A 14128-nucleotide genomic window follows, 5' to 3' on the forward strand; every position below is an offset into this window, starting at 1 on the left:
AGCTACTCACCTGCCTCAGGACCACTCATTTCCACTTCTTGTAAAGTCAGGCAGGTCTGTGGAATGCAAAGTTTACAATATCAACTTAATACAGTCAATATCATAATACTAGTTTCCAAGTATAAATTAAAAAGTATCTTTTAACTATCACATTTCAGAGGAAAGAAGCTGGTGAGCATTTTAATGTGGAGACAAGTGTTTCCTGTCTTTGGTGTGACTCCTAGAGACACGCAGCAGCACACACATGGAACAGCTGTCGTGACTCAAAAGGGTCATTTTTTTAACTTTGCCACTTTTCAGGAGAGCATTATCTAAATTCAAAAGCTTTTCACCCCAAAATGAAAATGCCTATAAATTGAGTTAAAAATCCACATTTCCTCTGCCTCCCCCATTTCTTGCGCCAGCCTTCATCCATTCATTAATTAGCCAGGGGTCATTTTCTAGCTTTACGACTTTCAAAGTAGCTTTAAAATTTTTCTGTCCTCTAATGGGATTGAATTTCTTTTGGCAGAGTCTTTGCAAAGAAGGAGAAGGGAGGGCAGAAAGGCAGCAAAGGAATAAATGTATATAAACCTCTCCAATTTTTGATATGTGTAAGGAATACACATCTGGTTCATCTTCAACATCTATGACATCCATCTGTTTTAAAATAATCAGCTGGAAGATCTTCTGATAAAAGTGGGATTTTCATTATTTTAACTTTTCATCCTCTTTCAGTTCATACAATATTTCCTATGGTTATGACCTGCAGTGATGATCAGAAAGTTTTTTTCTTAGGACTGAGACTTCCCCACACTGTCTGTGACTCAGGGCAGGGAGGGCACCCAGAGCTTCCCCAGCCAGACGCTCAGCAGGGCAAGGAAGACCTGACCTTTTCCTGGTAGTGGGAGCTTCATGAACTTTTCCCTGTGCTTGGGCTGCTGCCAAGTTGCCACACTCATTATTTATGCACTAGTTTGCCCACAGTAAGTTGCTGGCTTGGCTCAGCTCCGCTGACGTAAGGCGAACACAGGGAACGGCGTCGTCTGCAAAAACAGAACAAGAGTCTGGAGGAGCTGAGAAAGGTTTGTACGCTTGGGGCTTCAGAGTCTAAGAGGGTTTTTGATTTTGTACTGCACATGTGGAAGTCTTAAGTGTAACGTGGTAAGTGTAAGTTCTTTGAGTGCTGCCTGGTAACGTTACTCTAAATAACCTGCAATCCGACTGGCTGGAAGGGAAAGTTATTCTTTTCAGGTGCACGCCTGTATAAAATACCTCTGGAGCGTGCATCCACCCAAAGGAAACTTCCCATGCCCTCTATCACATCAGGTACCCACACAGCTGCCTGGCTAACCTTGTCTGACGTGCCTTTGTGCTCCCTGCTAACTAACAACACAAATACCTTTGTCTGAATTTTTGTATTTCAGGTCAGCTCTGTGAGCCAACACAATTCCAGCTCTCTGTTTCGTGCGGAGTGACGGTCACTGCGGTATTTGGGTGCGTTTACCTTGTAAATTCAAATATCACATAAATTTACTGTAGCGATGTTCCTAACCTTGACATTTCCTTTGTTTCCTAGCATTTGTGTAGTTGGTGTTTATTTTTTTAAATTTAGTTCATGGTAACATGAGAAAATTGCATGAGCTCTAAAGCAGATGTTAATGTATGGTACAAGTATGATTAAACCTGATCTTGCAAAGAACAGACTGCACTTGCAAAGAACAGACTGCACATGTGAGCAAATGAAATTGGCTTTTGCCCAAATATTTAAACTAACACAGACTACACTGAGCGACTCTGTGCTGAGATGAAACACATTTCAGCAGAGTTGTGTTTACAGCTGAAGACCCAGTGACACAGCCCTGCTCAGTAACCTACTATTTTTTGGCCACGTAACTGGATATTAAAAGCTCTTTCCAAGAAATTGATTTCAGCAGCTTCAGAGGCACGAAGTTTATTCTTATAGGGGTCTGTTACCATAAGGTTTATCATCATCTTACAATTTCCCTCTAAGTGTTACCCTGTTAATTTTATGTAATATTGTCAAATAGATACAGTTCTGTGAATTCTTCTTTCTTCCTTAGGTTCTGAAGAAATCAAATGTGATTTTCTAAGTTGTGTTCACAACAGCTTAAGACTATTAATGAAATCAATACTGGTTTAAAAACTCTGAAAGAATTAGATAATCATTTTCCAACAAGACTAATTTGGAAAAAACTGGGTGCTAACATTTAGAAAGAGCCAACATTTTCTAAGAGAACAGATTTTGCTTGTAACATTATCAAACCAAAATTATTTAAGAGAGATATATTTTTTAGTAAAATATGGATCAGAAAAATGTCAAAATAGTGACAGATGTTGTTTTTTGTAATTCTATGAGCACAGCAGCAACATGAACATATATTGCATAGAGGATGCAATAATGCAAACACTGCTTATTTGCAAACAGCCTCTCAATATTCACTTGTGCCTGTAGCCTTCAGGAGCAGTTTTTCATTTAAAATGACAAATAAAGATTGCATTATTAAGGCCTCGACACTAAGATACTTGAATTCTTGAATTTATAAGACTAAAACTGTCCTGTAGTTTGCAGCTAAAAAAGATTTACTTTTAACTCCTATGAAATATGTAATTGAATAATTATGGCAGTAGAATGAACATGCATATATATGTACATATATACACAGTTATAAACCCCTTTCTGTTTAGCAAAAGCTACACCTCTACAAGATATTAGTATAGCATCCAGAAGCTCCAGCCAAAAACCAGAGCCCAGTGTGTCAGGTGACATACAAACATAGAGTGCATAGTGTTTATCCCCCAAATCACCACCTAGGAGCTCAGGCAACTTAAGGACTTAATGACCACAACCAGCAGCAGGGTAACCACTAGTGTGCATTTTAGGCCTCCTGATCATTTTAATGAATTTAGTAAAACCAGCAAGGTTTCTTTATAAATATTTAAGCAGACTCACATTTTAGGGGAAGTCAAAGAGCAAAGTGAAGGAAAGCATAACAATTTTTATTTTAAAAATGTAACATGTCTAATCAAGTTAGAGCTCAGTCTGAATAAATAAAGTATACATATATATCGGGATCCAAGACAGAATTTTATTTGCTGCAGGTCCTTAATAGCTGATCGACAAATTTGTATTTATCAAGCATGCTTCCAAGCTATTTTCTGGAATTCACTGCCACCCACAGCCAACTGAAATTTTGGCCTCTTGTAGTAAGAACTTGCTTAAGCAAGGAAAAAAAATACAGGAGGATCACTTTCTAGTCAAACTGACAAATTAACAGTTTATTATTAAACAAGCCTTCTGGTTTTATACATAGTAGAGTACTGGACAAGGTAAAGTTTTCTCCTGCTTTTTAATTTCAGGATTGTTTTTTTCACTTAAATAGCACAAATCATTTTTGTAAGGCTACAAGAGCCTTACAAAAAACCCCACCAAAACAAACGCTTACCCCAAAACCCCCAAACATGAGATTGTATTGCTCTGCAGGTTTCATATAATGTTCAGAATTTCATACAATGTTCAGAAAACTGTGTCTTCAACCAAATGTCTTCTGGCTGTAGCCATCACCAGTTCTGACAGATTCTTCTCTTTTCATTATGTACCCTCCCAATTGCAGAAGTCTGAAAATATTTTTCACAGAGATTTCCTAAAGCATTAAAACATGAGCAGATTTTATTCTAGCTTAAGGCATGAAAAGGAGACATTGCTCAAATCCAGAAGCCTACTTTTGATTAAATGAAAAAAAACATTGCTGTTGGAAGGAGGCACACTGTGACATGTGGAAGGTGAACATGGATGCACTCCCTCATGTCAGGGAGTACAGTGACTGCACCATTAACTTCAGTCTCTTACCTACCTTCATCTTACCTCAAATCACACACCACAGGGGAAAGGCAGATCTTGTTACTAGCCAGATGGAGGCCCTCTGAAGAAAAAAAAAGGTGCAGAAATCGATTTAAGGCTCTTTAAAACACTCTTTTCTCTTGCAGTACAAAATCACTGCCAAGATGGAACAAATGCAGTGTCAGAGGAATTAGAACAGAAATCCTGTCCTTGGGAATAAACAGAGCAGGAATAAGGAATATATCAGATATCAGCAGAATTGCAATGGTGTCAATATCATGTGCAAATTAAATCACTCACATAAGTCAGCAGTCACACTGCTCCTTAAAAAATACCTGCAGGCATTGCTAAACATCTTGGCCACTGCTAGAGATTTACCCCTTCCAGTGAGGATATGTCAAACAGCCTCCTGCAGTATGATGCAATCAAATGATACCACACTTGGCAGTGCCTGTGGCTGGAGAGAGCAAATATGCAGTCTCAAAAATGAGCAGAGTGGACAAATGTTTTTATCATGGATAAAAACACAGCTCACTCCAGCCACCATGTTATGTGGGAAAGGTGAACATGCACAGAGCCAGAAGTTACGAACCATGTGCTCTTTACATATAGATGAGTTTGTGTATATATCTATTTCTGTATCTAATTTAGATCTAACCTATATCTCTATATCTAATTTTCACACACTCACAGATATATGCATTTCTTTACTGAAGAAAACTCTAGTCAAGCAAAGAATTTCACTGACCTATGTCTCTCCAAGCAAATCTATATTAAGTTTTGTTCTTGCTTTTATTGATGCTGGCTGGTATCAATCAATTCCTTCTTAGATTAGGTGCTGCCCTGTGCCCTGGGGATGCACAGAGAGAGTTATCCAAAACCCTTAAGGATTCAATCTTCTCATGGCAATGATTTCCTGACTGCCATCTGGGTATTCTACAGTTCATTGCATTTCAGTGTAATTGGGTTAGCTGTTCTGCAGGAAAAGACAGGGAAAAGAAGGCAACTCTATGCAAGGGGACAAAATCAAGAGCACTGACTGCAGCAAATGAAACAGTTTTATCTCTGGAATCATAAGTCCCAAATTTTTTGAAAATAGTAAATTACACAGATAAAGTCACAGACATTAAAAGACAGTTATCTTCCTTAGCTATTGCTTCAACTTATAAGAGTAGCTCAATCTTCAGGCTGACTGGAGGTATCAATTCAGTGACATAATTCTAAGCTTCTGCATAAATGATAAAATAAACACAATGATAAAAATGATAAATGAGAGAGAAGAAAAATTCTGACAGCAGTACTACATTCCCAGAAACAGCTCGTACCACCCAGTGGAGTGGAGATGTCCCATCTCATCCCATTTCTTCAATCCATCACTGAAAAAAACTCCAAAAGGCCACTAAAGGCCACCTAAACTACTCACTGTCTTTTTCCAGATATATTTCATATGAAGAGAGTGCCTGCAAGATTTTATAACTTTATTTTTTCCCTTCTGTTTCAGCTCTCTTGCCATGATCTCTGCACAGCAGCCACCATTTCCCAACAAAATTCAAAGAACAATGGACTGCCAATCCGAGGAAGAAGAAACATGTGAAGAGCAGTATGATTCTGAAAACTGCACTTGCAGCTCTGAGGATGCAGAATCTGAAAGAGGTTTAGTCCAATTTAAATACTGCAATTGCTATGGCACGCTAGCATATCACTCTTTAATTTTTGTCACTCTTCAAATAGCAGATATTATCATGCAACTTTTCCTTTGATATCCAATTTCTCCCATTATGTCCCCTTATGCTTGCATATATTATCAGATCAAATCTACAAGAAATAGCCCTCTATCTCCATAATTAAGAAATATATTTTAAAAGGTCTCTTGATTTTATTTGGACATCTAAGAATTATTTCTCAGTTAAAATCTGTTACAAAAGAGATATTAATTGGGCTGGCACTGTTGAAGCCATGTTATTACAGATTTTAACAGGCTAAACTGCTCCAACAGCTACTAAGGCAGGCATCAGTTAAAATCCCTGCAATCCAGAGCATATTTTCCCCTTGCAGTTAATTCTATCCATATCCTTGCAACAAAAGTCCAGCCATTCAGAACAGTGTCCTTATTTTCAGTGAGATCATATGGAACAGCCTCAGCACAGATCTGAAAAACCTCAGCCACGAGCCTCCTTGCCATGATGAGACACTTGAGGACAACTGTAGCACTGACTTGCTGAACTACATTTTGTATGCCAACATAAAAAGCATCCTGCAACCCTCCTTTTGTGGGAGGATGCTTAAAAAACAACCACTAAGAAAGAGTCAGGTTTTCTTCAATGTAGGATGTAGATCCTAATGTAAAAAGCAGCTTGCTGTTCTAGAGCTGCTGGCCTCACAAATGAAACCTTCAGCACAAACACCAAAATACAAGTTACCTTGGTCCTGAAAGTCTTTTAGCTATCATTAGTAGAGTTTTATATTTGAATTGGTAGGTTTTCCTAAAAGGCTCATTTCTATCTCTAAATTGCTCATGTGAATACCTAGTGGCAGGAAATGACCATTGCTCCTTTCACCCCCTGGCCACCCAGACTGTCTGGTTTTGGACAGCAACTAGTCTTCACTGAAGGGGTGGTCAGGCATTGGAACAGGCTGCTCAGGGATCCCCACCCACAGAAGTGCTCAAAAGATCTGTAGATTGTGGCATTTGCGGAGGTTTTAGCAACGAACATAGTGCTGGTTTGGTTAATGCCTGGATTTAATGATCTTCCAGATCTTTCCCAACCTTAATGATTCCTGAGAGCTCTTCTAGTCCACGTGCTCACACACTGTTTTTCTAAAATACTTTTTACCTTTTAACAAGTTGCACATACACGCATGGAATTTCAACTTTTCTCTCACAGGCTCACCAGTAACTCTTAAAATACTGCAGAACTGGGTTCCTAGAGTTTCACACTACTTTGATAAGGAGCACTATACATACGTTGGCCACCAGATTGTCATTCAGGAGTCCATAGAACACTTTGGAGCTGTGGTATGGCCAGGGGTAAGTACACAAGACCACATGCAGAAAGCTCACGGGACACAAGAGCAATCCAGGACAGCAGCACACAAATATTAAGGAAGCTTTCTTAGATGACACTTCTGACAATGAAAGTTTCCCTATGCAGAATGAAGTCCTTCAGCAGAAAGCTCTGCCTTAGGGTAATTTGCCATTCATGCCAAAAGGACTATGGCACCAAAGCATTTGTACATCAAATGTAGGGATTGAAAAAAGAATTTAGTAAGGGAACTTAGGAAGAAACATTCAGCTTCCTCCATGCTTCCAACCAGTCACTGCTGGTAAGTAAGTAATCAGCAGTATTAAAAGGAGGCTGGAAATGAAAACTGTGAGAGATTGAATAAATAAAGGATGTTAAAATTACTAAATATGCTTCTTTTAAAGAAAAGGCTAGAACAGTTTCATTACAGTATGGAAAATCATACTCGTAAGCAGTTCTTCAGTCTCACCTATTCTTAGAAACAGAATTTTACACAGACTAAGAAAACTGCCTTTGAGGGAAGAGAGAGTCAATTGATAAAGACAAGAAAATCAGGATTTCAAAATTGTTCAGATCCACATTTATTTAAAAAGCTCACAAGAAAATGGCAGACAATTTCAAAACAATAGAGAGCATATGGGTGGGTGAAACAGGATCTTATTCTGAAATGTCAGATCATCAATTCGCACATTAATCAAGTGTCAGAATGCAGATGGTAAAACTCTCCAAGAAAATTGAGAGGTTGCACAAATTGGACTGGTGATTCATTAGCTGTCAGCTTTCCCAGAGCAGGTAGACAGTGTTGCATTATGAAAAGCACAAGAGTTAAAAGAGTAACACAATTCTGAAGAAGAGAAGCAAAAGGGGGAAGACAGTTTCTTTGGCATCAGTTTATGTTGTTAATAAACAGCCCACTTATATTCTGCTGACAAAATCTTTACAAAGGTTTAATATTTTAATACAGTGCTGTTTTTGTTTTTTTCAAAGGTTACACTATTATGAATAAACAAGCGTCAAGTTTGTAAATAACCAATTTTCAATATTTTCTTTGCTAAAAATGAAACAAAAAAAAAGTTTTTCAAAAATCTCTGCTGAAGCCTAAAGTTACTGTATGATAGTGATAGTATAGCATAACATTTATAATAAACCAGAACATTACTTACATATTGTTAAACTCTGCTGCTCTGACTGTATGGTTCACATCTTAACACTGCCTATCCTTGTGGGTCCCTTCCAACTCAGCTTATTCTATGATTCTGTCTCGAGCTGTCAGAGAACTCATGTAGAAGTGTGTAGTAAATCAGTATCACATAAACTTAAAACTAAAAATAAACCGCTTTAGTTTTTTTTAATAATAAAAAAAATGGATACATCACAATTCTTTCCATCTTACATTTTTGTTACACACTTCAGTCTTTCTCATTACACTAAAAAAACACAACACCCTTGTATAAAAACATCTAATGAATTTTTGTGCAACTTAGCTCTTACCCTTTTATGGATATGTGTTAACCATTTTAGGCACTGGCTTTATCTCAGTATCTGGAAGCAAATCAAGAACAATTCAACCTCAAAGACAAAAAAGTTTTGGAAATTGGTGCTGGAACAGGCTTGCTTTCCATTGTGGCCTGTATCTTAGGTTGGTAAATTTGTATTTCCTTTTCAACTTCTAGTGAACGATGATCTAGTTCTGCCATTGTCACTTTAAGGCAATGAAACAACAGTTGAAGGAAACTTTGTCACTGTTTTTTTTTTTTTGTTGTTGTTGTTGCTTTTTAAAATGAAAATCATTGTAAAATACTGTTTTGTTAACTAAATTACCCTAGTTATGGGGGAGGCTGGACCAGTTATGTAGATAAAGCTTCACCCATGTTCAACTACATACCTATGAATTTTGTCTCAAGTGAAAGGGTGAGAGGAAACAGCCCTAAGTTGTGCCAGGGAGTTCAGATTTTATATTAGAAGCTTTTTTTATTTTACAGAAAGGGTGGTTAGATACCCTTAGAATAAGTTGGCCAGGGAGGTGGTGGAGCCACTGTCTCTGGAAGTATCCAAGAGGCATCTGGATGTGGGACTTGGGGATATGGTTTAGGGGCAATTATGGTAGTGCTGGGTTCATGGTTGGACAGATGATCTTGAAGGTCTCTTCCAACCTTAGTGATTCTGTGAATTAACAAACTCATGTTTTCTTTAGGGGCTCATGTTACAGCTACTGATTTGCCAGAAGTTCTTGAAAATCTCTCATATAATATTTCAAGAAATACACAGAACTTGAATATGCACAAACCTGAAGTGAGAAAACTGGTATGGGGAGAAGGCCTCAATGAAGACTTTCCAGTATCAACTTACCATTATGATTTCATACTGGCAACTGATGTTGTGTACCATCATGGAGCTCTGGACCCCCTGCTAGCAACAATGGTGTACTTTTGTAAGCCAGGAACAGTATTGCTATGGGCAAATAAATTCAGATTCAGTACAGACTACGAATTTTTGGAAAAAGTTTGCAATATATTTAACACAACCATTCTAGCAGAATTTCCAGAATCAAATGTCAAGCTACTTAAAGCCACAGTAAGAAAGAATTAAAGAGAAAACTACTACTGATCTTGATTTAGTGGCAGCACCTCAAAAATTGGAATGCTTTCCAAGATTATGTTGCACCATCTGTGCATTTATGGTTGTAAAGTTGCAGTTCCATCTAAGTTTTGCATTGCATGTAGAAAAAAAACCAGCAAGGCAAAAGATATAGCAGTTTGTCTCTGGTTGACAAATATGACCTGTTCAAACTGACCAATTCCCCTCCACTGAAGGAACAGTGTTAGTAAGAAGGTTTTAACAAAAAGCATTGATCTTCTGGGCTGCACTGAACCTCTGCTGTTTGTAAGCTGCTTTCTTTCAGCAAGTTTTATTTAGGTACTCATCCAGAAACCAATACAAATTTTAGCTTCAGTATTTTTATTCATTATAAAAATCTTTTAAAGTATCAGAGTGAACATGGTGGTATTTTGATCTTCAACTTTGCACATTTATTCTGCTGTGTTTTGTATTTTTAACATTAATAAACACCTATGTATAGCTTTACAATATCTGATCAACATGTAACTGTCTGGCACTTTTATACATGTATCAGCCTGTCCTGATACTCAGCTTCACCAGGATTTCTGAGTTTGCCTGAAATCACTCCAAAATGAAGAGTTTTGAAAATTTACAAGAGTACCTATGCATCAGCAATTCTGAGAAACATTGTAACCATTTGAGAGGTTGAATTTTTCTCAAAAACATTAAATGTAAACTCTTGCAAACAATACAGGTGTCCATTATTTTCATCTAATAAGTAAGATTTTAGCTACTCTTGAAGTAGCTTTAAGGCCTTCATACAATTGAAATTAAGATCAAACATGTTAAAATTCAGTGTACCATAAAAAATACAGAACTTTTACAGGTTTGCAGTTCAAAGTAACAATTCAGAACGTAACATGCATGCAGTAATTCCTTCCAAACTAATTCCAAATCCTTGATGTTGGCAGTTCTGGCACATCCATTGCCAGCAATGGGATGCACAATAAGGAAACTCCCTGATGACAGGAGTTAGGTTAACAGGTATTAAGCCATACCCAGGTGCCCTTACTGATAAATACACACAATTTAATAATCAGCATTCAGTAATGAAAACATGCGTTCGAATAAAAAGTCAAACTTCTCTTTTCCTATCCTGTCCCATATAAAATCAATTTAATTTTACAATTGTTGATTCTCTAGAATACACAATAATCAGGTGGATACATGACAGGAAGCCAATTTGCAGTGAAAGTTGCACAATGAGTCCATCCAAGCAACTTCATTAGCTGAAGAAAAAAAGCACACATTAAAAAAAAATGAGTCTTACTCTTTTTAGCATCTAAATCTAAACAAACATTGCACTGATATCAACACTTTACTAAAAATGTCTATCATCAGAAAGACAACAGATTGGAGATCTGGTAAGTTTTGACTTCCTCAGTCCTGAAAGGGGGACCCCTCCTCCCCCTTCTATATGATCCACATTCTTTCAACATAATGCACAAGAATTTAATCTTAGAAATTCCCATTAATTCTCCACTAAGTTCTACGAGCAGTAATTAAGATTAGTTAGTAATAGTAAAAAAACACCCAGTGGTAAAACAGCAACATAAGGGGATTTTTATGCAGATATCTTGGACTAAGTTGTCTCTACTTCTTTTATGCCCCAAAGTAAGTTCCAAAAAGTAAATCTGTTAAAAACAACAGTTACTCACAAACAAGCTATTCTAGAACAAGGAAGGAAAAAAAATATCACTGTTTCAAATGAAAGCTGAGTTACAAAACCTGGATAAAGTTAAGATATTACATTTAGTGCTTTCTAAAATGAGAAGAGTACAAACAATTCCAGAAGACTTGTATCTTACTTCTGAAAGCTTACACAGCATGAATGCAGCCCCATTACTTGGCCAAACACTCCTTACCTGAATGCAGTTTTTTAAGTTGTCCTTTGTTGGCTTTTCTTCTGCCAGTTTTGTGGCAAACTTGAGCCCTCTTCCATACATTTTATTTACCAACGCATGCTTATAGGCAAAAGTCAAAACCTACAATACAAATGAAAAAAATAAAAGCAAATTAGGTATTTTAATATCTTACAAGGTTTAACAAGTGAGATCAAATTCTGTTCAGGTAGCAGAAGTGATTCAAAGCAAAACATTTACACGAGATATTTGCAGTATAACAGATGATTCACAGTAGCAATCATAAACATGAACTTCCTAGAGACTATTTCTGACTTCACAAACATATTTGACTTTGTAACTTATGTAACACAGATGTCACTATTTTAATTTTTTGTCACATTTCTAGCTTCTTTGGATTTTCATTCTCTACAGGCAACTGTAAGGCATATTAAAAAGACAATTAAAACATCAACCAGGAAAGTATATTTTTGACTCAGAGAAGCAAAAACCCAATTGAGAATTTTAATTCCTCGGTAGTCACAAAGTTACTGCAGAAACAAGTATGAATGTACACAGTGAATGATATAAACAGACAAAGACAGAGAAATGTAAATAATTATAAACAAGTAATGAAGACACATAAGTATGAAGACAAGCCTCAGGTTTTAGGTCAGCTCCTCACTATTAGTAACTTTTTAAGAAGAGATGATAAAAAAGCTCCTTCTTGATAATATTATTTCTAAAAAGGCAGCTTACAGTCCTTACCAATGCAGTAGTTCATGTGAGCAAATGAATGTGTCTATGTAAGACCTAATGAAAAATAATTTCATGTTCTTAACACCCGACCATTGACAGCATTCAGGGTGTTGCAACAGGGTTCAAACCATTTCACCAGCTGCAGCACTAAGAATTAGAGCAATCAAGACACTTTCATATATTCCCTTTGGAACACTCACAGTAAAGAAGATATTTTTTATTTTTTACTGAAGAGTGACATAGCAGTAAAGTTAGTGAATATGGTGGTGTGTCTGTTGTTGGCAGTGTTTATGAAATCTTTTATTAGAGCTTGCTATTCATTTCCCCTCATTCACTACAACATTTTTCCTTTGCTCTGACTCCACAATAAAGGTTGAAGATTTCCCACTTAAAATATCCCATTAAGAAAAGCTAACAGAAACCCTTCAAGGATGTTAAGAAACATGTTTTGCATTACAGAAAAAAATTAAATATGTCTCTAGAATACAAACACTAAGGAACCAGAGATCTGAATCTTACAAGGAGTGAAGAACCTATCTAGTTTTAGCAGCCTGAGCACTTCCACTTAATAACATGCACAAGTCTTTGCAGGATAAATAAATAGTTAAAATATAAAAAAGAAATAAACTTAATTATCAAGCAAGTCAAGGTGTAATTTTAAAGCTTCAAGATACTATGCCAAAGTATTCAAGAGTTGCTTATTCTTCTTCTGTCTTCAAATACTTATTTTGCTGTGTTGAAATATTCACTTAAGCTGTTGTAGCTTACAACACACACACATATATGCAACGATGAGCATACAGCACCATTCACATATACAATTTTCCAAATATTGCTATTGGAAAAATAATCTGCATGCTGCATTCTCAATCCAATTATTCTGGATATTTTCCTAAAGCAAAACACATTAGCAAACATTTCTGAATAACTGCTCAGTGGATCTATTAGCAGATTTAGTTGGCTAAACTAAACTTAAAAAAAAAATCTCTTCTGTAAAAGATGATAGAACCACAAAACAAAACAAAAAAAAAATACAAACAAAAAAAAATCAAATTAAAAATGCATTGGAGCTCTCAGCAAATACAACATTTCTGAGGCTAACCAGAAATAATGTCACTGCTCTATGAAGAAAGCTCTTACCTGACCCTGTAAGTTTTGAATGGTTATTGAACATCAGTGATAAAGGCAGGAGGAAAGCCACTTGACAGCATTTCTTTCGTAACAGGGCTTCCTAGAGTTTTTGTGGCAAGAAAACAAAGCATTTTACGAAATACCCTTGCTCTGGCCAAATACAAGGTTGGGTATTTCTAAAGGAGAAAAAGGTTCTTTGCTGAACCAAAAGGTTTAAAGCAATGCTCCAAGAGCTCCTGACATAAGACAGTAACTTCTGTCTTAGTGTTCGGAAAAAAAACCCCCAATCAACTGCATACAAGTTCAGCAAAACTACTAAAAATTCATTAGTACTTCAGAAGTTATGAACAATGCAAAAGTTGCTTTAAAATCAGAATTTGTTTACAAACAAAAGATGTTAGATAAGAAATAATACTTTACAACTTGTATATATATTGGCCAAATTAAGCCTTATAGATAAAATACTGCAAGCTTTACAGGATCACAGAAGTAAAGGTTAGGATTCCTTGATATGTGTAAGGAAAATGTAAACTGGAGCCCTATTAAGATATAATAGAGAAAACAGCTGCTATCTGAATGTATAAAACCATCAATTAAACCTATTTGTAGTATTCATAACCAAATTGTTAGATGAAAGAATAGTAATGACTTCAAAGTATTTGATATTACTTCAGAACTATATAATGCAATAATAAATTATATAATAAATATAATGAAGGCCAGCTTTTGCACAAAAGCAATTTGGGCCAGAAATTGTACAAAGAACAATAAAAGGGCATTGGGAAAAGGCAATGCATACTTCTAGGTTACTGGGGGAAAAAAATCACTGTTAAGATACTTTATTCCCCAAGCTAATGGCCTGGAATACTACGTGTGCTAGGAGCCAGACCCATGAAAGGGTTTGGATGTTCACC

General features: G+C 36.5%; 2 protein-coding genes across 4 annotated transcripts in view; one reads left to right on the plus strand and one right to left on the minus strand.

The window, feature by feature from the left end:
• Positions 1-1355: 1355 nt before the first annotated feature.
• METTL21C (methyltransferase 21C, AARS1 lysine) lies at positions 1356-9647 on the plus strand. Of its 2 annotated transcripts, XM_058045191.1 has the most exons (5): positions 1356-1476; positions 5343-5494; positions 6727-6869; positions 8386-8503; positions 9059-9647. In XM_058045191.1, the coding sequence occupies exons 2-5, from the start codon at positions 5353-5355 to the stop codon at positions 9451-9453; spliced, it is 798 nt and encodes a 265-aa protein (XP_057901174.1). In that variant the 5' UTR covers positions 1356-1476; positions 5343-5352; the 3' UTR covers positions 9454-9647. The 2 variants fall into 2 exon arrangements, with proteins under 2 accessions (XP_057901174.1, XP_057901175.1); XM_058045192.1 differs by lacking the exon at positions 1356-1476 and having other exon boundaries at positions 5321-5494.
• Positions 9648-10605: 958 nt separating this feature from the next.
• The window catches only part of TPP2 (tripeptidyl peptidase 2), a 49276-nt gene continuing 45753 nt past the window's right edge, over positions 10606-14128 (minus strand). For both annotated transcript variants that reach the window (XM_058045190.1, XM_058045188.1), the window contains 2 exons: positions 11349-11468; positions 10606-10712 (listed from right to left, as the gene is read on the minus strand). In XM_058045190.1, coding sequence (XP_057901173.1) covers positions 10623-10712; positions 11349-11468 — 210 coding nt within the window. In that variant the 3' untranslated portion in view covers positions 10606-10622. The remainder of the gene's footprint in view (positions 10713-11348; positions 11469-14128) is intronic.

This window comes from Melospiza georgiana, chromosome 2, assembly GCF_028018845.1.
Source record: "Melospiza georgiana isolate bMelGeo1 chromosome 2, bMelGeo1.pri, whole genome shotgun sequence".
Lineage (NCBI taxonomy): Eukaryota > Metazoa > Chordata > Aves > Passeriformes > Passerellidae > Melospiza > Melospiza georgiana.